The following is a 22,988-nucleotide window of genomic DNA, read 5'->3' as shown; positions in this document are numbered from 1 at the left end:
AAACTTTCTCTAATTTGTGAATCACAGGAATCTTCATCGTTCCTTTTAAATCCCACTCTGAAAACGTCTGTATATTTTAGATTCCAGGCATCTTCCAGAAGGTCCTTTTCTTTATATTTTCCAATATCAAAATATATGAGTAATAATTCTGGCAGGCCTTACCAGCATGTAAAGTCTCTCTCGAGGCCTCGGGGCTCTGACTTCCAGAAGGGTAACACGCGATGCTGTTTTCATCCTGCCAGCTGCGGTGCCAGCGGTTTGTGGAGGAGCTGGAGAGCTACGCGAAGCAGTCGGAAGAGTTTTACTCCCTGGGCGACCTGCAGGACGTGCAGCGGTACCTGAAAAAGGCCCAGACACTGAACGGGAAGCTGGACCTCGCAGCGGACAAGGTGCCGTGGACAGTGCTTAGGAGGGTGAATTAGTTCCAGAGGAAGGGGACTGGATTTGCATTGTGTGTTCACCTTTAAGGAGTAGTGCCGGGGTCCAACCCCAGCAGGTCCAGGGGTTCCCAAAGGTGTAGACGGAGTCGGCGAAGAGGGAAAGACTCAGAGGCAGCGTTCAGTTGATCAGCAGCCTAGCCAGGATCTCTAGCCCGGATCTCCAGAGAGGTTCTGCTTCGGATCTCCAGCGAGGTTCTGTAGCCATGTTCCCTCGCTAGGTTCTCCAGCCAGGTTCTGTCCAGGCTCTCCAGTCAGGTTCAGTGTCCAGGTTCCAGTCAGGTTCTCCTGCCAATCTCTGTAGTCAGGTTCAGTCCAGGATCCCTTGCCATGTTCTCCCGCTAGGCTCTGTCTCTAGGCTCCGAGTAGATTCTGTCTTCTTGATTCTGTTCTAAGTTCTGTGTCTTTCTGTCTTATGAGTTCTGTGTTCTGAGTTCTGAGTGTTTCTGTCTTGTTACAACTGTATTTATACCAGTTGATTCAATCCTATCAATCTCTATTACAAAGGTTAGGGCGTTTCTTATCTCCATTCCAGGGAGAAAAGATTATGTAGTTTAAGCATGACTGTTCGTAGTTAAAGGGATTAATTACCCGCCTGGCACTTAGTTGAGGGGTTTTATTCCCTCCCTAACTTCAGGGGAAAATCCCTACCTGGGGAAACCACCTTTCTCAGAGACCTTGGTTAAAACACATAGTGCCAAGAACAGTATGCCATATATGCCAGGTCCCTTGAAACAGCAAGCATGGACCGGCTCCCGGCAAATTCCCCCTTTTTTATTTTTTAAAAGCAGGCATTAAAAAGAAAAACCTGAAATGCTCTCTTGTATCCATTTTAAGAGTAGGATTGGCGCTTTCTGCTATTACCTGAGTCCTGATCTATCATCCCAGGGAGAGCTTGCCAATCCTGCACTTTCCCAGGGTAGAAAGGCTGCAGTGGGGTTAAGGATAAGGCTCCTTGGGCCTACCTCCTCCCATGCCATTACATTTACCTTTCCTTCCTCAGAAAAGCATGGACATACTTCTTGTATAAAACGTTCTGTCTGACTGGGAGTAACCTTAATTCCTCTGCTAGCAAGCATATATGTTAAAAGATCAATACAGAGTCTTTTTTCTTTAGACTCAGTATGGCACATCTTCTTAATCTAAAGATCAATACAGAGTCTTCTTTCTTTGGACTCAGTATGGCACATCTTCTCAAAGTTCTGTACTATCCACCTTCTTACCCTACTTATCCTCTGTAGGGGGGTCTGCAGTACCCTGGTGGAGTCCTATCCGTCCCGAGTGTGGGGGTTCTCAATGGGGTGGGGGCTTACCTAGGGGAATCCTTTTCCAGGGGTTCCCAAAGGTGTGGACGGATTCGGCGAAGACTATCCACCCTCTTCCTACGGTGGAGTCTGATCCGTCCCGAGTGTGGGGGTTCTCAATGGGGGAGGGGGCTTACCTAGGGGAATCCTGTTCCAGGCATTCCCAAAGGTGTGGACGGAGTCGGCGAAGACTATCCACCCTCTTCCTACGGTGGAGTCCGATCCGTCCCGAGTGCAGGGCGCTTACCTAGGGGTCCCTGTTCGGGCGCCATATGCCGGGGTCCAACCCCAGCAGGTCCAGGGGTTCCCAAAGGTGTAGACGGAGTCGGCGAAGAGGGAAAGACTCAGAGGCAGCGTTCAGTTGATCAGCAGCCTAGCCAGGATCTCTAGCCCGGATCTCCAGAGAGGTTCTGCTTCGGATCTCCAGCGAGGTTCTGTAGCCATGTTCCCTCGCTAGGTTCTCCAGCCAGGTTCTGTCCAGGCTCTCCAGTCAGGTTCAGTGTCCAGGTTCCAGTCAGGTTCTCCTGCCAATCTCTGTAGTCAGGTTCAGTCCAGGATCCCTTGCCATGTTCTCCCGCTAGGCTCTGTCTCTAGGCTCCGAGTAGATTCTGTCTTCTTGATTCTGTTCTAAGTTCTGTGTCTTTCTGTCTTATGAGTTCTGTGTTCTGAGTTCTGAGTGTTTCTGTCTTGTTACAACTGTATTTATACCAGTTGATTCAATCCTATCAATCTCTATTACAAAGGTTAGGGCGTTTCTTATCTCCATTCCAGGGAGAAAAGATTATGTAGTTTAAGCATGACTGTTCGTAGTTAAAGGGATTAATTACCCGCCTGGCACTTAGTTGAGGGGTTTTATTCCCTCCCTAACTTCAGGGGAAAATCCCTACCTGGGGATTCAACCTTTCTTGGAGAGGTGACCTTGGTTAAAACAGAGCGCCAAGAAGGTGAGCAAACATATTAAGAACCGTATGCCATATATGCCAGGTCCCTTGAAACAGCAAGGATGGACCGGCTCCCGGCAGAGTAGATTCAAATGGAACAAGTTTCACTACATTTAATCAGAGAAGAACATAAGTGGCACAAACAGGTGTCACCGACAAGCCTTCGGGGCGTGGCATTGCTGCTTTCGATGGGCCGTGATGACATTTCGATGGCCTCCAATTTTTTGTTTGAAAGAATGTGTTCTATCTCCGTCAGCTTCTCAGCTGCCATTTTGTGCCGTTTAAACATGTGCGTCATGTGACGGCACCGGGTTGCTGTTGAATTCTCTCCTCTTCACTGTGTTTTTAAGTTAGTGATTTTCCCGTCCGGCTACTTGGCTCCCAATGTTGCCGTTTCAGAAAGTGGCTTTCTCATTAGGAGGAGCTGGGAGGGGAAAAGCTAGATTCTTTGCCATGTAAGGTGTTTGACATTGTTAATTGTGTTTTTTAAATATTTTATTAAATATGAAATATATGAAAAATGAAATAGGGAAATATGAAAACAGACCATATTATGATGCTCTACCATTTTTCTTACATTGAAAGATTTCAGTATCGTATCAGACCAAGTAATCAGTGTACAATCATCACAAATATGTAAACACATGTTGAGAAAAGAGAAACAAGCTTTGTAGGTTTCTTATAACTGACGCCACTGAAATTTTAAGTAACCTGCATAATTTATATATTGAGCTCACGCTTTAATTCTATAGATTTCTCTTCCAATCACTCAAATACTCACATATTTCACAACTACACTAAGAAGAAAGCAGTGTTTTTTTGGGTTTTTTTTTTTGCCTCTTCTTATCCTTCTTATTTTTAAGACCCAGTTCCAGGTGTGTCTTCTCTATGGCAGCACCGTGACGGAACTATCCCAGCATGCTCTTTCGTCTCTGAGTGATAGCATTGTTCTGTACACACAGTTCCTTTGATATTAAACAGCTACAGATCTAAGACACCTCTTCTAGTGTTTACACTATTATGGAATCATTGCTATTTAACTTTTGCGTACTGATGGCCTGTCTCCTCAGCAGGATTACTAACTCCTTGGAGTTGGAACTTTGCAATATAATACTTAAAATTTTCCCAAAGTACCGAACACAATGCTGCATGTGTTAGAGTACTTAGATTCTTGTTAATTAAAGAACGAAGCTATGTCCTCAGTATATCTGATGGGCAAAGGCTTCTTTACATATGAAGTGTGTTTTGCTGCATTAAGAACCTAACTAGGCATTGCCCTCTGGAGACGGCAATTGAACAGCTTTTCTAGATTAGACCGGATGTAAGTGTAACTTTAGGGCTCAATGAGGGGTTTTTGGATCACCTTGATATTTTTGAAACTCAATTTTGAGTATCATCCACTTTCAGAATAATACATGTAGTGCCCATTCTTCCAGATCGAGCAGTTTAATGCCGAAGAGGAGGCCTTTGGTTGGCCACCATCGCTGTATCCTCAACGCAAAAAAATCCAAGACAGTCTGAACCCCTACCTTCGTCTCTATGAAACCGCTGTCGAATTTAGCAGTAAATATAGAGCGTGGACAGAAGGGCCGTATCACAAGGTGGATCCAGACCAAGTAGAAGTCGACGTTGGCAACTACTGGCGAGGACTCTATAAGCTGGAGAAGACCTTCAACGACTCCCCCAATGCCCTGGCGATGACGAAGAAAGTCAAAGCCAAGGTGGAAGATTTCAAGCAGCACATCCCTCTCATTCAAGTGATCTGCAACCCTGGGCTGCGCCCCAGGCACTGGGAGGCCATGTCCAACATTGTGGGTTTCCCCCTGCAGCCCGCCGACGAGTCCACCGTCTCCCCTTTCCTGGACATGAACCTGGAGCAGTATTTAGACAGATTTGAAGGCATCAGCGAAGCAGCCAGCAAGGAGTATACTCTCGAGAAGACCTTGGAGAAGATGATTAAAGAGTGGGACTCAATGGAATTTGTCCTTCTCTCTTATAGAGAATCTGGGACATCCATTTTGTCATCAGTTGACGAAATTCAGATGTTGTTGGATGACCACATCATTAAGACACAGACAATGCGAGGGTCTCCTTTCATCAAGCCCTATGAAAAACAAATCAGGTAAGTGACATTTATATGACAATGTTGATACTGTCACCCAAAATCCACACTTGTTTTGTTACCCGAATCATCACCCGTATGTAATGTAGAGTTCTTTTTGGAAATTGATTCTGCATCTCATACTTAGTATTCTAAAGAGTTCATTGTAAGGAATGATACCGTTCGTCGCTTTGGGGCGAGTACTGGTCTCTTTGCTGTCCTCTATGTTCACAACAAAGGTGGTGGGCAATCAGCCTCTACATATTCCTTTTTCTTGCCTACAATCTGATCTTACATATTTGACTCTCAAAAATAATTTTGTGTCTATAGAAATCATAGACTATAAAACGGAAAGTAATATCGTTTTCTAAATATACTAAATAGTTTAGTGTGGATAATCCCTAAAAGTCCATTGTCATTTCCACCCCTAAGCACGAAGGAATGCTAGAAAAGTGCAAAAGAATGAAAGTCTGATTTTTAGTCTGGTATTTTAGACATTTGACACAGCCCGTTAAGTTAACTCTTATCCCGTCTGTCAATCTTTATAATTTGTATTAAAAGTTTACATTTTACCTTAAAAAGAGAGTAAATCCATATCCATCTCCCTTCTTCAATATGAATTTGGTTGACAAGGAAAGCTAACTACGTTATATTACCCTAAACTTGGGCCTGCTCCCGCTCATATCTGTCTCCTGCCCTGCGTCTTATATTTCCTGGCTTTAACAATCTAAAATGACAGACCTTCACATATAACTGATGTGTTAATGTATACATAAAGCTATCCCCTCTCTAAGTTCTGCTGCTGTGAATTAATCATTCTTCTTTACGGTTCTGTTAGCACTTTTAGAATAGTGGGTCTAGCTCTTATAGCATAGTGGTTATAGCACTTCGTGTTCAAATCTGCCTCTATCGCTTATTACTTGGGTGAACTTGAACATGGCACTTACCTCAGTGTTACTTAGTCTCTTCATTGGCATGTATGTGGGGATGTGAGGATAGAGCAAAGACATACTGAGACCTTAGAACTGTGCTTGTAAAATTATTAGATTATGGTGTAATTATAATATTGATTCTTGAAGAAATCAAGTTATTTTTGTTCCTCATATTTAGGAATGAACTGATAACCTATGTGAGTTCTGAAGTGCATCCTTCTCATGAATGCCACACTAGTATATTTATGTAGATTTTTTTAAATGCCAATTACATCTTATGAATTGAAATATTTTATTCTGAAAATAAAGCCTTGATGGGCCCCAATTTTTTTTTAAAGAAGAATGTTTAAGGAAACGAATCTTGGCTATAGCTACCCTTCCTAAGAAGTTCAAAATGTCCTTCCTCATGAACACCAGTGCTGTCGCCAAACCCCATTCCTCCGTGTGCACCCTCTCGCCATGGAACTGGGGTGCAGAGAGGTTCATTGTTACAACATATACAGAAACTAGCCCATTTGTAGATAGGTATAGGTTCACATGCATATCTACATACAAATAGAAGTTGATGCTATGACTGTACAGCAGACTTTGTAGAAGAAATCTAGTGATTTATCTTTGAGACAAACACATGGAAACTGCAGTAACAACTTTGCATAAAGATTGACAGTCTAGTCGTGGTTTTGATTAGTCATCGTCAGCCTTGCTCGGTGCGCTGTTGATCAGAGCCGCTGTGTTTTCTCCTCAGAGAATGGGAAGGCAAGCTGCTGCTGCTGCAGGAGATTCTGGACGAGTGGCTCAAGGTCCAAGCCACGTGGCTGTACCTGGAGCCCATCTTCAGCTCTCCTGACATTATGTCCCAGATGCCCGAGGAAGGCCGGCGGTTCACAACTGTGGATAAAACGTGGAGAGATATCATGAAAACTATGCTGCAAGTGGGTAAAAATCTCTGAGAATGTGATTATTTGGTTGAAATGACATGAGTTTTGTTTTTAAAGCAATCCAAATAAGCCGCTGTCTTTTAGACTTGGAGGAGCAAGAAATATCAAAAGCAAAATGCATATTTTGTCCTGATGACTTCTTGAGCTCCAAGTTGAAATTGTCATTATGTGACGACGTTTGGGTCTCGTTGCGGTTCTTACCGTGCGCTCTGCTAGGAAGGCCTGTGCTCAGCGCTTGCCGCCCCGACTAGCCTGTTGCTCTGTCGTGGGCTACCCCACCACTGGCGAGCTGTGGTGGAGACATCTCAGCATCCAACCACTCAACCAGCAGACTCCCTGTAAGGACCTAAAATGAAAAAAGGAGAGTTGCAAATATAAACAAGTCCAAAGAACCCAACCTATACGGACAAAATGTAGTCAATGAGTCAACACAGCGCACGTGCAGCAGAACTTTCGCTGAAAGTTAGGAGGGAATTCCATAGAAACCGGTAACACTGAAAACAGCAGAGCTAACATGAAGGCTCCTGGTGCAGCGCCACACCCGAAGGGCCAGGCAGCCAGGTGGGAGGAGCCAAATGCATCAGACCCCGTCCGTCCAACCTAGAGGGGGACCTGACTCCTCTGCTCCAGATGGATTCTTCCTGCCTGAGCCCCGGCTCCTGCCAGCGCTGTCATTCATTGACTCACCGAGTGACTCACCGTCACAGCTTCCACACATCGCTTCTGCGAAGGAACCGCCATCACCAGGGAAGTGAGGCCGTGGACTGACCCCCATGAGATTTCCAGGCCCTGATGGGAGCGCTGACCTGATAAAAAGTGAATGTCACATGCTGAGGACTCCACGCTGTCCCCCTGGGAGCAGGAGTCGGGGAGTTCAGGGTGCAGCTCTAGGGGATGCACAGCCTATGTTCCCAACCAGATCCAAGCGCTTGGCCTCTTCCATAGGCAGGCTGCCTGGGGCCAGGAACTCGGGAGTGAAGAGGACAAGAAGGATGCTTCTGGATGTGGAGGAAAAGGAGCCCTCCTGCACTGCGGGTGGGAATGCAGACGGGTGCAGCCGCTGCGGAGACGGTAGAACGCTCTCTCCCTGTCCCGAATTAAAGTTCCAGGCCCGACCGCAGGCATTTGATGAGAAATGCCAACCAACCATGGGTTGCCATGGGCTCTGATAAGAGTGCGGATAACTTATGAAGGAACAGAAGACACAGCATTTATATAATTTTCCCTTTAACCCAAACAAGGACAGTTAATAGTTCCTTTCCTTCCCTCCAGGGGACAGAAAGTCATTGAAGTGTCAGGAGCCGTGGGTGGTTTCAATCTTCTAGTAGCTTCCTGCTGTGGCATCTTAGGGTTCTGTCCCGAGAGCACAGCCCTTAAACCAGCCGGTGCCACGTGGAGGGAGGGGTGTTTCTGAGGTTCCTGTGTCTCCAGGGGCCGCCTCGTCTTCCTCCACTGAGCACCTGCAGGCTCTCAGCCCGGTGTCAGGGCAATGCTCGAAGGGACTTCGAAGGCAGTTTTCTTTTACTATGACCAATATTTTACCCCAAGGACGGCAGATTATAAATGTTTATTTTAACTCTATGATAACGGATTGAAGGATGTAGGCGCCTCATTCCACCCCCCACTCCCCACTCCCCCTCCCCCAGATGAGTATCTGTCCGTCTCCCTCTTTCCCTTTAAGACACGGTTATGGGAGGGAAATAAGCAGAGTAGTTTCAAGTACATGTGTATTTGAGGCACCATAACGGGTGTTTCGAACACTGTATCTAACTTGGTCCTCATGATGGCTTTTAGCGAGAGTTCTTACCCCATTTTAAAGATGAAAAAACAGAGGCCCGGGTCACGCAGAGGACGCCGGGCGGCTCAGGCTGTAAGGAGGAGTGTGGGTTGGGAGCCAGGTCTGTGCTTTCCTGCTCTGCTGCAGTGTTCATTGCTTACCTGCTCACGGGAAGGGAGCGAAGGTCGCTTAGTTTCCAGTCACGGGGTGCTGACTTTCATGTGTTTAGGCTGCAGATGCCCAGGCGCATAGGTGACTGCCTGTGTTCACTTAGAACTAGCCTGTTTGGCTCAGAGTCATTGAACTAATCTGGCTCAATAGCTTACACCTGAGGAATTCAATCCGCAAACCTTACCTGCAAGCTAAGTGTTCCCAGAGGTATTTCTTTTGTAAGTGTAGGAGCGAGGAGGAGAAATATGAACTGTCGTTTTAAATAACTGACTTTTAGCTTTCAAATCTCAGGTTCGAAATAGCAACATTGCAATACATTCTTTGGCCGAGAATAAAGCAAATACTGTGAATTTGTGAAAGGGATTTTTTTTCACATTTATTAGCAACCATTCAGCCTTTTTCCCCTCCAACAAAGAAAGGCGTGCTTCTCCAGAAGGTGGCGCTCTAAGAACAGCACTTTGTTGGGGATTTACTTGTACAAGAGCCCATTCAATCCTGCATGGAGTGAACTGCACATTTAAGTGATAATTAAATCACTACCAGATGGTCGGATGGTTGCTTAGGCTTTTATATACATAGACAATAATATTCAAAATATTAATTTTTGTGTGCTTTTAAAAATGTGTATTTGAAAGAAACTGTTAGAAAAATATAAAAAATGCCTTTTAAAATTGTATTTCTTTAAAGATAAGTTAAGCCAATCACATGTTTCATATTTCATCTGAATCTCTTTTATTGAGAAAACAGGTATTAATAATTCTTTCATTTTTTATTAAATTACTATATTTATAAGTTGAATTGTTATAATTCAAAAACAAAAAAATATGTATCTTTCCTTTTCAGCCACATTCAAAATATATTAACAAAAGCATACTGTAGGCACTCTGGGGTCCCGCAGCCTGAGCCCTCTTGCAATCTGGACCCCTGGGGGGATGTCAGAGAGGCGGATTTGGCCCAATCCCCGCAGGCCAGGCCGAGGGACCCCACTGCTGCATGAATCCATGCACTGGGCCTCTGGTATGCATAGAAGATCGTTGGTTAATCTCTTCCCACCCTCCCACCTCCCCGCTTCCCTCTGAGATTCATCAGCCTTATCCATGTTTCCATACCTATGGTTTCTGCTCCTGTGTTGAGTGTCTGACCCCTGGTGGTCAGTGCATGTCATAGCTATCAGACGGTTGGACAATCACTTAGGCATATATATATATATATATATATATATATGATATTCAAAATATTAATTATAATGATGATATCTTTTTAGAGTACTTTACCTCAAAGAATAAAAGACAAACATATCAAACATATCTCATGCTATTTTATTTCCCCGTCCTTCTTGTGAGTTCACTGTTCCTCCTTTCCTTCTCCCTCTCCCCCGCCCCTCTTGCTCATTTTCTGTCTCTCACAATTTAGAATGAGAAATTGTGAGCATCACTGAGGATCAAGTCAACATGACTTTTACATAATTAAAAGAGAGAAGACTACTTTTTAAAAATAAATATTTACTTTAAATTTTGCATAAACTTTGTTTGATTAAAGACATGTTATCGCCAATATAATATGAACATAAAGTTAGTAATAGTACTGTTGAGTTGAGAGTTTTTCCCTTTCCCTTTAGGATAAACATGTTCTGTCGGTTGTGACTATTGATAAAATGTTGGAGAGGCTGAAAAAGTCTAATGAACTTTTGGAACTCATCCTGAAGGGACTCAACGAGTATCTAGAAAAGAAGCGCCTCTTCTTCCCCAGGTTCTTTTTCTTGTCTAATGATGAACTTCTTGAGATCCTCTCTGAGACTAAAGATCCTACCAGGTAAGTAACGCACCTGTGGCTCAACTTATCGGCTTAAATTTAATGTTTAGAATAAGGTAGAGCATAAATAAATATATAAATAATTGTTTCTAAAGTAACTTTCTAAAAGGCTACTGTGAATATTATCAATGATCAACTGAAGATAATTATTTAAAATGTAAGTAATATCAGTGAGTGATATTTTCCCAAACGTGATGAATCTTGGAGTGGCTTTCTCATGCGAGCGCACATTCCCTTGCAGGTACTGTCAGAACACTCACCTTCTGTGTCACATTCAGAAAGAAGAGAGTGTCCTCAGCGGTTCCCAGGGACCCACACAGACGGGTCCCCGTTGTCCTTCCTATTCATCCCAGTGGCTTTCTCTTGCCCCCTCTGCTGCAGTCCTTGCAACTGCCCCAGAGACGGGGCAGCCTCTTCCCTCAGTGCCTAGGATTCCCCTACCTCAGTGGTCGGCAAACTGCGGCTCGCGAGCTACATGCGGCTCTTTGGCCCCTTGAGTGTGGCTCTTCCACAAAATACCACGTGCGGGCGCGCATATACAGTGCGATTGAAACTTCGTGGCCCATGTGCAGAAGTCGATATTTTGTGGAAGAGCCACACTCAAGGGGCCAAAGAGCCGCATGTGGCTCGCGAGCCGCAGTTTGCTGACCACTGCCCTACCCCAATGTCCATCAGACTTCACTTACCACCTCTAGGTGTTTGCGGAAACCTGCCCAACACCTGCCATGCAGGAGCCCTTTCCTCGCCTTTCTTTCTTTCTTTCTCTTTCTTTCTCTTTCTTTTCTTTCTTTCTCTTTCTTTTCTTTCTTTCTTTCTTTCGTCTTTCTTTCTTTCCCCCTTTCTTTCTTTCTCTCTTCCTTTCTTTCTCTCTCTCTTCCTTTCTTTCTCTCTCTCTTCCTTTCTTTCTCTCTCTCTCTCTCTTTCTTTCTTTCTTTCTTTCTTTCTTTCTTTCTTTCTTTCTTTCTTTCTTTCTTTCTTTCTTTCTTTCTTCCTTCCTTCTTTCTTTCTTCTTTCAATACATTTTTATTGATTTTAGAGAAGGGGGAGAGAGAGAGAGAGAGAGAGAGAAATATCAATGATGAGAGAGAATCATTGACTGGCTGGCTGCGTCCTGCACACCTCCTACTGGGGATCGAGCATTGCAACCCCAGGCATGTGCCCCGACTGGGAATCGAACCCTGACCTCCTGGTTCATAGGTTGATGCTCAACCACTGAGCCACGCCAGCCGGGCCCGCCACTCTATTTAAAATGGAAACCCTGCCAGCACTCCCTGGCCACCTCTCCTGGCCTGCCTTCTCGACCTTCTTTTCCTTCGGCATCCTTTGTGCTATCAGTCTTACTCTGTACTGCACTGGAGCTGTTCACTGATTTCCTCTAACTTTACAGCGGTTCTCACCCTGTGGGTCGCGATCCCTTTGGCGGTCGAACGACCCTTTCACAGGGGTCGCCTAAGACCATCCTGCATATCAGATATTTACATTACGGTTCATAACAGTAGCAACATTACAGTTATGAAGTAGCAACAAAAATAATGTTATGGTTGGGTCACAACATGAGGAACTGTATTTAAAGGGCCAGAAGGTTGAGAACCACTGCGTCTAACAGAATACACGCTCCATCACAGCAGAGGTTTCTGACTGCTTTTTCCCCCAGTGTGGAGTCCCGATTCCTTAAAGGAATATATAGCACACAACAAACCAGCAGTCAATAGATATTTGCTAAACAAATTAATTTGGTGCTGTATCTTCAAAGTAGGAGATGAGTATTTTAGACAAAAAGATCGATTTAGGCTCAGATTCCCATCTGAGACTTTATCGCTGCTTCTTTATTGCCCACTTGAAAGAGGTAGTCGATTGGTTACTGGTAATGTGCCAAAAGTGAGGGCGTTGGTCAGTTCCAACGATATCACAATGAGGAGACCGAAGTTGGGTAGCTTCAAAGCAGCTGGTTTATAAACTGTAAAGTACTTAACGCACTAAACCTAGTTCATGTTTTGCAGGACGTCTCTGGAGACCCCAGTTGAAATGGCAACTTTTGTGCATCTGATGATTTTTCAGATCCGTGTGTTATCTGTTAGTCAGGATTCGCTTGCTCCTTACGTTACTTTTAAATCTTTCGATTCATTGTGTTGGAAACAAAGCCCCCTGGACGTCTCCGCTGCAGCGCGACTTAGAGCTGTAGTTTTACAGACCCTGATTGCTGAAGGGGTGCTGACCTCCCCCTGGACGCTGTCATCCACGCAGGCAGGGCCCGTGTCTCTTCTCTCTCAGCCCTTTATCTCCCGCAGCCTCTAGGGGCCTCACACACGGTGCACGTTGATGAATTTGGAATGAGGACTGGTACACAAAGAATGGCCATCGCTCAGCTTATTGTCTTACATGCGTGTGTTTCCCCTGCCAGGGTGCAGCCTCACCTGAAGAAATGTTTCGAAGGGATCGCCAGGGTGGAGTTTACGGAGACGTTAGACATCACGCACATGAAGAGCAGCGAGAACGAGGTGGTGGAGCTCATCGAGACCATTTCCACAGTGAAGGCCCGAGGCCAAGTGGAAAAGTGGCTGGTTGAGTTAGAGAGAGTGATGATCAGGTCCATCCAAAAGGTAGCTGGCCGCGTTCATTGTTTCTAGTGAAGATGACTGAAGGCGAATGTGTCACTGATAAATGCGCTGTTGGAAACTGAGTCAGGGATTACCACTTTAGCTATACTACAGCGCTCAAAGACCAAGCGATGGTCGTCTTTATGGTCTGTGACATAATTTAGTAGTGACCCACTTGACAAGTGGGACCAAGTGCCATCCATCCCAGAGAAAACATGGGTCATAGTCACGAGCGTGTCTCACTTCGTACAGCCACATGCTGTGCTTCTGTCATGCACTAACACACGTGTTTCCACACCGTCTATCTTCAGACTCGTCTTAAAAGCCCCGCTCTCCAGCTTCCCATCCATCTCCGGGACATGTATGTTTCTGTGGTGAACCGTTTTGTTCTCTGTATACACAAACTATGTACCCAAATGGTAGAAAGCCATAGCATGTCCTGCAGTGAATGTGAACTTCATATTTTTCACATCACCTCATAAAGCACATGGTCACCCCGCCCGCCATTTGTAATTATTTTTTTTAGTGGAGAATTTCAAGTCATGGCCACAAACAGATATGGGTTGAGCACTTAAACTCACTCTTTACTATCCCGTGGACTTGGCACTCAGGTTCTCTCTCGAGAATAAATATCACGGCCGAGCAGGAGAGCACGAGGGGAAGGATGCAAAGGAAACAAGGCGTTAAGTCCTAACAGCAACGTCCATTACTTTTTCAGGTTCTCTCACACATTATTGGAAAAAGTAATTAGAACCTACATGTTTAATGGATATCACAAGTCTTAATGCTTCTTTCTCTTCTAAAACATGGTTTTAATATCTGCCTGCATACAGTTGTCCCAATAGATGTAAAATCTTTGGGGCAGTTTCCCGTTTCTGCCTATTATAAATTAAATTCTAATGGACATGCTTACACATAGAGCTTTGATTGGATTAGTTATTTGCTCATGATAATTCTCATGTGGAGGACCAGTGGGCCCAAGAGGATGAGCTTGCATAGGCCTTGATAAGTAGTGACAAAGAGCACTCCCCTTCTTGTAGCTGTTAGCGACGCAAATGAATTCCACTGGGACCACTACTGAGCAGCATTGCATCGGGGTACATGGCTGGTTAACTGATGTATGCAGTGAAGACTCATTATTTTAGACATATCTGGTACTGTTTCAACTATTGTTTTCATTTTGTTTGTCAAAGTGCTTAAAGAAAATATTTCGGTTGCCATTTCAGAGCATTAAAGCTGGGGTGGCAAGGAATTGTGTAGGCAATATCTTCCTCAAATGTTCATGTGTAAGTTTGTGTTGGTGAAGTGCGCAGGCAAATGTAGTATAAATGCACATAGGAGATATGTGTGTTACTTTTGTGGTGCTATATATATTTGCATATTTGAAAGACTACTGCATGCCAAAATGAAGTTAATTTTATGTCATTTGTAAATAATTTAAAAAGTCATATTCTTAGCACCTTTGCCCCTTTATCATTCTAGATTATCATGTCTTTAATGCATCTTGCTACCCCCAAAATATACATAATTTATATATGGTATACATATATTTACTTGTATATGTGACATACAAAGACATAGTAATATGTTTTACATTAAATACTATAGAACTTTATGTAGTCCTCCTTCTCCTCATCCAATAGATATTTATTCCACTCTTGGTGTATCTCTACTCTGCCTTCTTTCCCCCACCTCTCAGTTGCTCATTTTTACCTGCTCTTTCTGTGGCTTCCTTGGCCTTTTCAACTCCATAGACATACTAGGTAGACTAGAAATCTAAAACGTTTTACCCATTCTTATATATTTCTCGTAAAAATCCAATTTTGACATCCCCCCCCCCGAAATTCAAACATTAAAGTGGGTATCACCTCACAGACGATGTTACTATTTTTGATTGATCTAACAGATGAAAATGTCACCCACTGATGGCTGGTAGAAGAAGTGGATATATCAGTCCACTGAAAACATATATAGCAAAGCACATGAGGTAGACTTCCTGATTTTACGGCTCTCAACTCTCCATGAATGAATTATGCACTAGTCCATGTCATCACTGCTGTGGGCCTCACACTATGGAATTGAGAAGGGGTGAAATCTGCAAACATGGGGGGAACTTGAGAGAAACTGTGTGGTTTCCCTGATGGCCAGGTGCACAGATGCACATGGCTGAGTGGGGATCTGATTGGTTCAAAGAAAATCAGTACCTATGAATTTGATGGCTCTCATTTGGGAAGTATTTGAATTTACGTTTTACAGTAAAATTACCTTATGCCTCTTCAATCCAAATGGATCTAGGATACTTTTGACTACGACTGGTCAAAAAATATTTGACATCATGTGCTTCACACAAATTGATCCTGCACCAGCAAAACAAAATGCTATGCAATGTAGTTGTTTTACTCACAGGTATAGGAATTAACTTGAATTTAAAGAGTCTGGTCATGTGCTTTGTGTCTTTATATAATTGGCTAAGATGTAAAACATGGAATGGTACGTGTTCATCTGTTGGCGTTTAGCTCTTCATTGGATAGCATATTCAGATGTGAAACTGTTCACCTTAAGCATTTTTTTTTCAATTAGGTCATTAAATCTGCCATCACTGCCTATACACAATATGAGCGGATCAAGTGGGTGAGGGTCTGGCCTGGACAGACGGTGCTCTGTGTGTCCCAGACCTACTGGACATCCGAAGTCCAAGCAGCTATTTCGAAAGGGCAAGAGGTGAGCTTTTCCTACCCCTAGGCTCGTCAGCATTTTCCCAACAATTACTAGAAAGAAACACAATCCACCCAAAAAGCGAAGGTACTGGAGTCTCAATCTTGTTATTATATACATTATTGTACCTTTAAAAATAAAGTCACATTAGGACTGAGGAACTTCCGAAACTCAGAAAGGATAATTCTCTTTAATGTCTGGAGTAAAGCTACCCTATGAAGACCAGGTATCAGGCTCATTTAGACTATTTTAATCTTTATTTTTCATGCACTGCATTTGAGTAAATAATGATTAATATTTTGAATGATGCTTGATTTGAAATATTCTAATACATTGAGTCTATGAATTTAGTAACACTATTCATTACTAAACTCATATTTAATACCATTTATGACTAAATTCATATTAGTAATTAATTAGTAGCCCCCTGGACTTCCCTCCTTACTTGCTGGCCCCCAAACTATTCTCTTTATCACTCACCACTACAGGGAAATAGGGTGGGGGGGGGGAACAGAGAAGCAAATCAGCCAACTTTACCGGCATCTGCCAGTTACTTTTTTCGTTTCAAATGTAGTGTTTATCAAACCTCCTCCCCTCTGTCCACCGTGTTTTTTCCGGGCCGACTCCAAGAAGGCTGGCACAGGTAGGAGTTGTGGTACAGCACCGAGGTGTTCGCTGTGATCCTTTTATGCTTCTATAAACGCCAAGGGCAATTGGACTCTCAAGGGACAGGTCATGTAGGTCACAACCTTCTCAGTGTGTCCTCTGCTCAAAACGGTCTGCTCTGCCGGTAGTTCTTACCTTGTTGTCTAGAGACATCGCTTTTTGGTTTACAACAACAATAGTACCTGCTGGTGCCAAGATGGAGTTCCTCGCACATCTGCTAGGGTATTCACCCCCCTACCCCCCAACACACACACACACACTCAGGTGATATGGTGCAGATATGGAGCCGTTCACAGAGCAAGCCATTGACAGCCTGTGCCTCAGGGTCACTCGCTCCACAGACGTGAGGGCCTCTGACCTCTGACGCGGGAGCCCACAAGACGTAGCAAGTCAGCCTGTTGCCATGTCCCTGGCCCGCTCGCCCTCTCCACTGAGCGCTGTGGTGCCCTCCTGGCTGCCTGATGGCATGAAATTAAGCTTTACCTGCGCCCTGAAAAGCGAATGCTTTCTTTCTCCTCTGCTTGTGCTGGCCCTGGGGGAGGCTGCCCCTCTCCCTCTGCCTGCGGGTCTACCTGGGACGCTGGCATATGTCTCAGCATTCTCTGTGCTGGGGACGTCTCCCCTCACTAACGCGGGGTTCACAGTGGGAAGGGAGGACTCTGAGCAGCTGGAGGCTCTGGGCAGCCTGTGGAGGACTGGGCACTGCTGTCCTCTGCAAACGCCTGAGCCGTCGGGCGCTTGGTGCCAGCACAGCACCAGGTTGGACCGTCACACTCCCAGAGCCCATCACTCTCCCAGAGCCCGTCACACTCCCAGAGCCCGTCCCACTCCCAGAGCCCGTCACACTTCCAGAGCCCGTCCCACTCCCAGAGCCCGTCCCACTCCCAGAGCCCATCACACTCCCAGAGCCCGTCACACTCCCAGAGCCCGTCACACTCCCAGAGCCCATCACTCTCCCAGAGCCCGTCACACTCCCAGAGCCCATCACACTCCCAGAGCCCATCACTCTCCCAGAGCCCGTCACACTCCCAGAGCCCGTCACACTCCCAGAGCCCGTCCCACTCCCAGATCCCGTCCCACTCCCAGAGCCCGTCCCACTCCCAGAGCCCGTCCCACTCCCAGGGCCCATCCTACTCCCAGGGCCCATCACTCTCCCAGAGCCCATCACTCTCCCAGAGCCCATCACTCTCCCAGAGCCCATCACACTCCCAGAGCCCATCCTACTCCCAGAGCCCATCACTCTCCCAGAGCCCATCACTCTCCCAGAGCCCATCACACTCCCAGAGCCCATCACACTCCCAGAGCCCATCACTCTCCCAGAGCCCATCACTCTCCCAGAGCCCATCACACTCCCAGAGCCCGTCCCACTCCCAGAGCCCGTCCCACTCCCAGAGCCCGTCCCACTCCCAGAGCCCGTCCTACTCCCAGAGCCCATCACTCTCCCAGAGCCCATCACTCTCCCAGAGCCCGTCACTCTCCCAGAGCCCGTCACTCTCCCAGAGCCCGTCCCACTCCCAGAGCCCGTCACACTCCCAGAGCCCGTCACACTTCCAGAGCCCGTCCCACTCCCAGAGTCCGTCACACTCCCAGAGCCCGTCCCACTCCCAGAGCCCATCCCACTCCCAGAGCCCGTCACACTCCCAGAGCCCGTCCCACTCCCAGAGCCCATCACACTCCCAGAGCCCGTCCCACTCCCAGAGCCCGTCACACTCCCAGAGCCCATCACACTTCCAGAGCCCGTCCCACTCCCAGAGTCCGTCACACTCCCAGAGCCCGTCCCACTCCCAGAGCCCATCACTCTCCCAGAGCCCGTCACTCTCCCAGAGCCCATCACTCTCCCAGAGCCCGTCCCACTCCCAGAGCCCGTCACACTCCCAGAGCCCGTCCCACTCCCAGAGCCCGTCCCACTCCCAGAGCCCGTCCCACTCCCAGAGCCCGTCCTACTCCCAGAGCCCATCACTCTCCCAGAGCCCATCACTCTCCCAGAGCCCATCACTCTCCCAGAGCCCGTCACTCTCCCAGAGCCCGTCCCACTCCCAGAGCCCGTCACACTCCCAGAGCCCGTCACACTTCCAGAGCCCGTCCCACTCCCAGAGTCCGTCACACTCCCAGAGCCCGTCCCACTCCCAGAGCCCATCCCACTCCCAGAGCCCGTCCCACTCCCAGAGCCCGTCCCACTCCCAGAGCCCATCACACTCCCAGAGCCCGTCCCACTCCCAGAGCCCGTCACACTCCCAGAGCCCATCACACTTCCAGAGCCCGTCCCACTCCCAGAGTCCGTCACACTCCCAGAGCCCGTCCCACTCCCAGAGCCCATCACTCTCCCAGAGCCCGTCACTCTCCCAGAGCCCATCACTCTCCCAGAGCCCGTCCCACTCCCAGAGCCCGTCACACTCCCAGGGCCCGTCCCACTCCCAGAGCCCATCACACTTCCAGAGCCCATCCCACTCCCAGAGTCCGTCACACTCCCAGAGCCCGTCCCACTCCCAGAGCCCATCACTCTCCCAGAGCCCGTCACACTCCCAGAGCCCGTCCCACTCCCAGAGCCCATCACACTCCCAGAGCCCGTCCCACTCCCAGAGTCCGTCACACTCCCAGAGCCCGTCCCACTCCCAGAGCCCATCCTACTCACAGAGCCCATCACTCTCCCAGAGCCCATCACTCTCCCAGAGCCCATCACTCTCCCAGAGCCCGTCACACTCCCAGAGCCCATCACACTCCCAGAGCCCGTCACACTCCCAGAGCCCGTCACACTCCCAGAGCCCATCACTCTCCCAGAGCCCGTCCCACTCCCAGAGCCCGTCCCACTCCCAGAGCCCATCCCACTCCCAGAGCCTGTCACCCCAGCATCTGCTCCCATCGGGTTACTCAGCGAGCGGTGACTGTGGACCTGGTGCCAGTGAGGCGTTCCAGGGGCGAGAACATGAACGAAGGGATCACGGAGTCAGAGCCAGGGGTGTTGCAAATGTGGATGTGGTGTTGAGTCAGGGTAGCTTTGTACCCGTAGAAGGACTGAGGCATGATAAAAGTATTTAATTCCAGATAGGGTTTATTTTGGCTGAATACCAGAGCAGTTAACTCCAGATTCATTAGCTCGCTGTGTAGAATGGTTTACAAGGAATACAATGTTAACAAAAATACTCTCACCTGATACCACTGTGGTGAGAAAAATGGATTATTTGGAAATCACGTCATATGGAAAATCACGACAAAAATGTAGAAAACACTCTGTATGCATGCGAATTCAAAGTTTGTTTTTTTTAAAAAATAAATTCTGATCCTATTGAGTAATCATCTCTTCTTTCAGGCTCTCGAGGAATACTTGGAAAAATGTAACAGTCAAATTGATGATATTGTCACCTTGGTCCGCGGCAAATTGTCCAAGCAGAATCGTGTGACTCTGGGGGCCCTTGTGGTGCTGGATGTTCACGCCAGAGACGTCCTCACGTCCCTGGTGAATAAGAAAGTCAGTGATGAATCTGACTTTGAATGGTTAAGTCAGCTGAGGTACTACTGGCAGGTAAGTGATAGCACTGGATGTTACTACAAAGCCATTTCAGCGCCCGGCTTTGTAATTTGTGCTGCTCGCATGGAAGTAGTATCAGCGACATAGGATTTTTTGCTGACAGTTGACTCTACACAAGCAAGCGTTCTCCAGATTGAAGATTGAGGCAGCCAAAAACTCCATCTAAAACTGTATCTATATCTAATCCAGCTCCCCACGGCCAAATGTATAGTTACATAGAGATATATAAACACATATAGACACACACAAATTATGAGTAATTATAAAAATGTACTCACTTTAAATGAGTCCTTATGCTTGCTGAATCTGCACAATGTTGAAACTAGCCAGTTGAGAGTTGCATTTATAGATGACTGGAGACATCTATGGAAAATGCAAATCAGGCTGTTTCCGTCGGATTTAGTCATGAGAACTTTCTCTTGCTCATCAGTTGAAGGAACCAGAAACCTCATCTGGGAGGAAGGCTTTCGTCAGGGCACCGGGTGGCTGGTGCTGGCAGCCCCGTTGGGAGGTAGATGAGCGGGGACGCTTAGTACCGGGAAAAAGGTTGGGCCTGTTGAGAGTGGGAAGAGAGAGCTCACGTCCAGCGATGCAGACTCTAAAGTTCTCATCAGATTCTGTTCGCTTATGTAAAAGGCTTGGGTGAAATGGGGTAAGAGGAGAGAAGATGCATGAACCGGAACCTGGAAACATAGGTGAGAGGCAGAGTGTATAGTGGTGAGGGGCTCGGACGGCGGCTCATTGTTTCAGGCCCTCCCCTGACCGGGTATATGGCTGGGCAAGTTACCTACTCTCTTTAAGCATCAGTTTTCTTATCTGTAAAATGGTGATCGGAAAATACCTGCGCTACAGTGAAAATTAATTTAATAAATGGTCAAAACCATAGGAGAACAATGAGTGATCAGAAAGAGAAATTGTGAGAACAATCCCATTTACAGTTGCATCAAAAAGAAGGAAATGCCTTGGAATAAAGTTAACCGAGGCGGTGAAGGACCTGTATACTGAAAGCCAGAAGGCACTGATAAAAGGAACTGAAGAACTCACAAACAAATGTAAAGGCCTTAATAAAAACAAAATTAAAGGTGTAAGCAACTTAAACAAAGAAAATACAGGAGAGATAAGGAATATATTTTCCAAAGATATTCTATAGGAAAACTTGAAGCCAATGACTTCAATTACATTGACAAGGAAATCAGATAGTGAATTCTTCTACTGAATTAAATAAACTTTAAAGATGTTTATACGATGGCTATTGCTTATAAAAGAGCTGGAGATTTCATGTTATCTGAAATCCTAATATTTGAGCTAACTATATTTTATCTGCTCTCTCCTAGGACAATAATTTAGAAACAAAGATGATTAATGCCGGCTTGCGATACGGGTATGAGTACCTGGGCAACTCCCCGCGGCTGGTGATCACTCCGCTCACTGATCGCTGTTACAGGCAAGCTCGTTAACTGCAGGGTCTGTTGGGGATAACTTTCCCTCATCTCTAGACCACTTCCATCCTACAAAGTACTCAATTATTTCCCGCTCCGTAAACGTATCCTGCGTGGCCTTTTCCTAGACCCTTAATTCTACTCCCAACTTGACCTTCAATGTCTCTTTCTCTGCTGCTTGCTCCTCTCCGGCCAGGAGCTGTAGGTATTGTCGGGTCTGGCTGTGGTTTCTTACGTTGTTCGCATCGCCTGTTGGTTCTTGAAACTTTCTGGCTCTTACTTTTGGATCATTTGAGACATCTCATTCCTTCCCCCGGAACACGGAGTTTTCCTCATGGTTTCCTGGGTGTTCTCGTCGGTCATGGCTGGCGGATGCCCAGGTCTGGACCCCCAGCCAAGGTCCCTCCTGTGAACTAGCCTCGGCGTGCGTGCTGGGCAGCTCCGTCAGCCAGCTCACTCACGTGGTTTCCGTCATCCGTCTGCACAACGAAAGGTCTCTCACTACTTAACCTCAAGCTCCCATTGCCCATCTTCCAAATTATCTCAGATCCTGAACTAAACTTTGTTCTTTTTCGTTCAAAAAGTTACCCCGTTCATTGACTAAACCAGTCCCAGGATGCGAGCAGAAAGCCATTTTGTTCTTTCTTATCCCTGTCCTTTTTAAACTTTGCTCTTTCAAATATTGCTCCCCATTCTCCCTAGATGAAGAAAGCTGAGGGAGACTCCCATTTTTCTGGTTATCCAAAGATATTAATGAATAGTGGTTTTCTTTTTGTCAGATATTGAAGTCCAGTTAGGCCTCATCTCAAAGTTCTTATCTTTCATCTAATTGTAAGCCTCCCTTCTCCACCCGCTCCAGGCTTACCCAGGCTTGGGGCCTGCATTTGGGAAGGTAAATGTGGGCAACCTTTCGTCACCTTTACCCCTGTCCTGAGCGCCGGTCCCGTGATCGCTGGTCTTTGGCTCCTCCGCTGCTGGGGGTTGATGGCGGAGGGCGAAGGCAAGGGAGGGGTGGGGGGGGGCGCGTCTATAGTGACATGCGTCTTGTATGACACTTGGTGTTGGCTCAAGCCCAGATGTGCTGATCTCTCAGAGGATCTTTATGTGGGTGCCTGGGAGCCCCCTCCCCAGTCCCTGGCTTCTCCTTGCCTTCTCTGCAGGCTGTGGGACTGTCCTTCAGCCTCTACCTGCGTCCCCCCCCCCCCACCCGTCCACGCACACACCCTTTCCGTGGGGTCTTCTCTGACCCGGGTGGGCCTCCTGCACGGGTCCATGCCGCAGCCACGGCTCTGGATCCTTCCAGCGCCGACTGGACCCGGATGGAGGACACCAGTGCCCCTGTCCTGCCAGCCCTGTGAGTGCATCTCTCACCCTGCGGCCCCCTTTCCGCTCTGCTGTACAGATGTGCTGCAGGGGCTCCCTGCTTTATTTACTTGTTATTTGTTATTGAATTTATTGGGGTGACATGGGTTAATAATAGGCTTCCAGTGTGCAGTTCAATAATACATCATCTGTATATTGTATTGCGTGTTCACCATTCCCTGTCAAGTCTCCTTCCGTCACCATTTACCGCCCTTTGCCCTCTCCTGCCTCCCCCACCCCCTTCCCCTCTGGCCAAGTATTCTTTCGAGT

At 46.8% G+C, this 22,988-nt stretch overlaps 1 protein-coding gene across 1 annotated transcript in view; it reads left to right on the top strand.

Moving 5' to 3' along the window:
• DNAH7 (dynein axonemal heavy chain 7) overlaps positions 1–22,988 on the top strand; it is a 157,189-nt gene that overhangs the window by 34,466 nt on the left and 99,735 nt on the right. The window contains exons 16-23 of the mRNA XM_059702605.1: positions 243–389; positions 4,119–4,804; positions 6,461–6,647; positions 10,220–10,413; positions 12,815–13,013; positions 15,591–15,731; positions 19,699–19,911; positions 21,252–21,361. Coding sequence (XP_059558588.1) covers positions 243–389; positions 4,119–4,804; positions 6,461–6,647; positions 10,220–10,413; positions 12,815–13,013; positions 15,591–15,731; positions 19,699–19,911; positions 21,252–21,361 — 1,877 coding nt within the window. The remainder of the gene's footprint in view (positions 1–242; positions 390–4,118; positions 4,805–6,460; positions 6,648–10,219; positions 10,414–12,814; positions 13,014–15,590; positions 15,732–19,698; positions 19,912–21,251; positions 21,362–22,988) is intronic.

Source organism: Myotis daubentonii, chromosome 7 (assembly GCF_963259705.1).
Source record: "Myotis daubentonii chromosome 7, mMyoDau2.1, whole genome shotgun sequence".
In the NCBI taxonomy this organism is placed as follows: Eukaryota; Metazoa; Chordata; class Mammalia; order Chiroptera; family Vespertilionidae; genus Myotis; species Myotis daubentonii.
The sequence above is the reverse complement of the archived record's forward strand: the minus strand, read 5'-3'. Positions and strand labels throughout refer to the sequence as shown.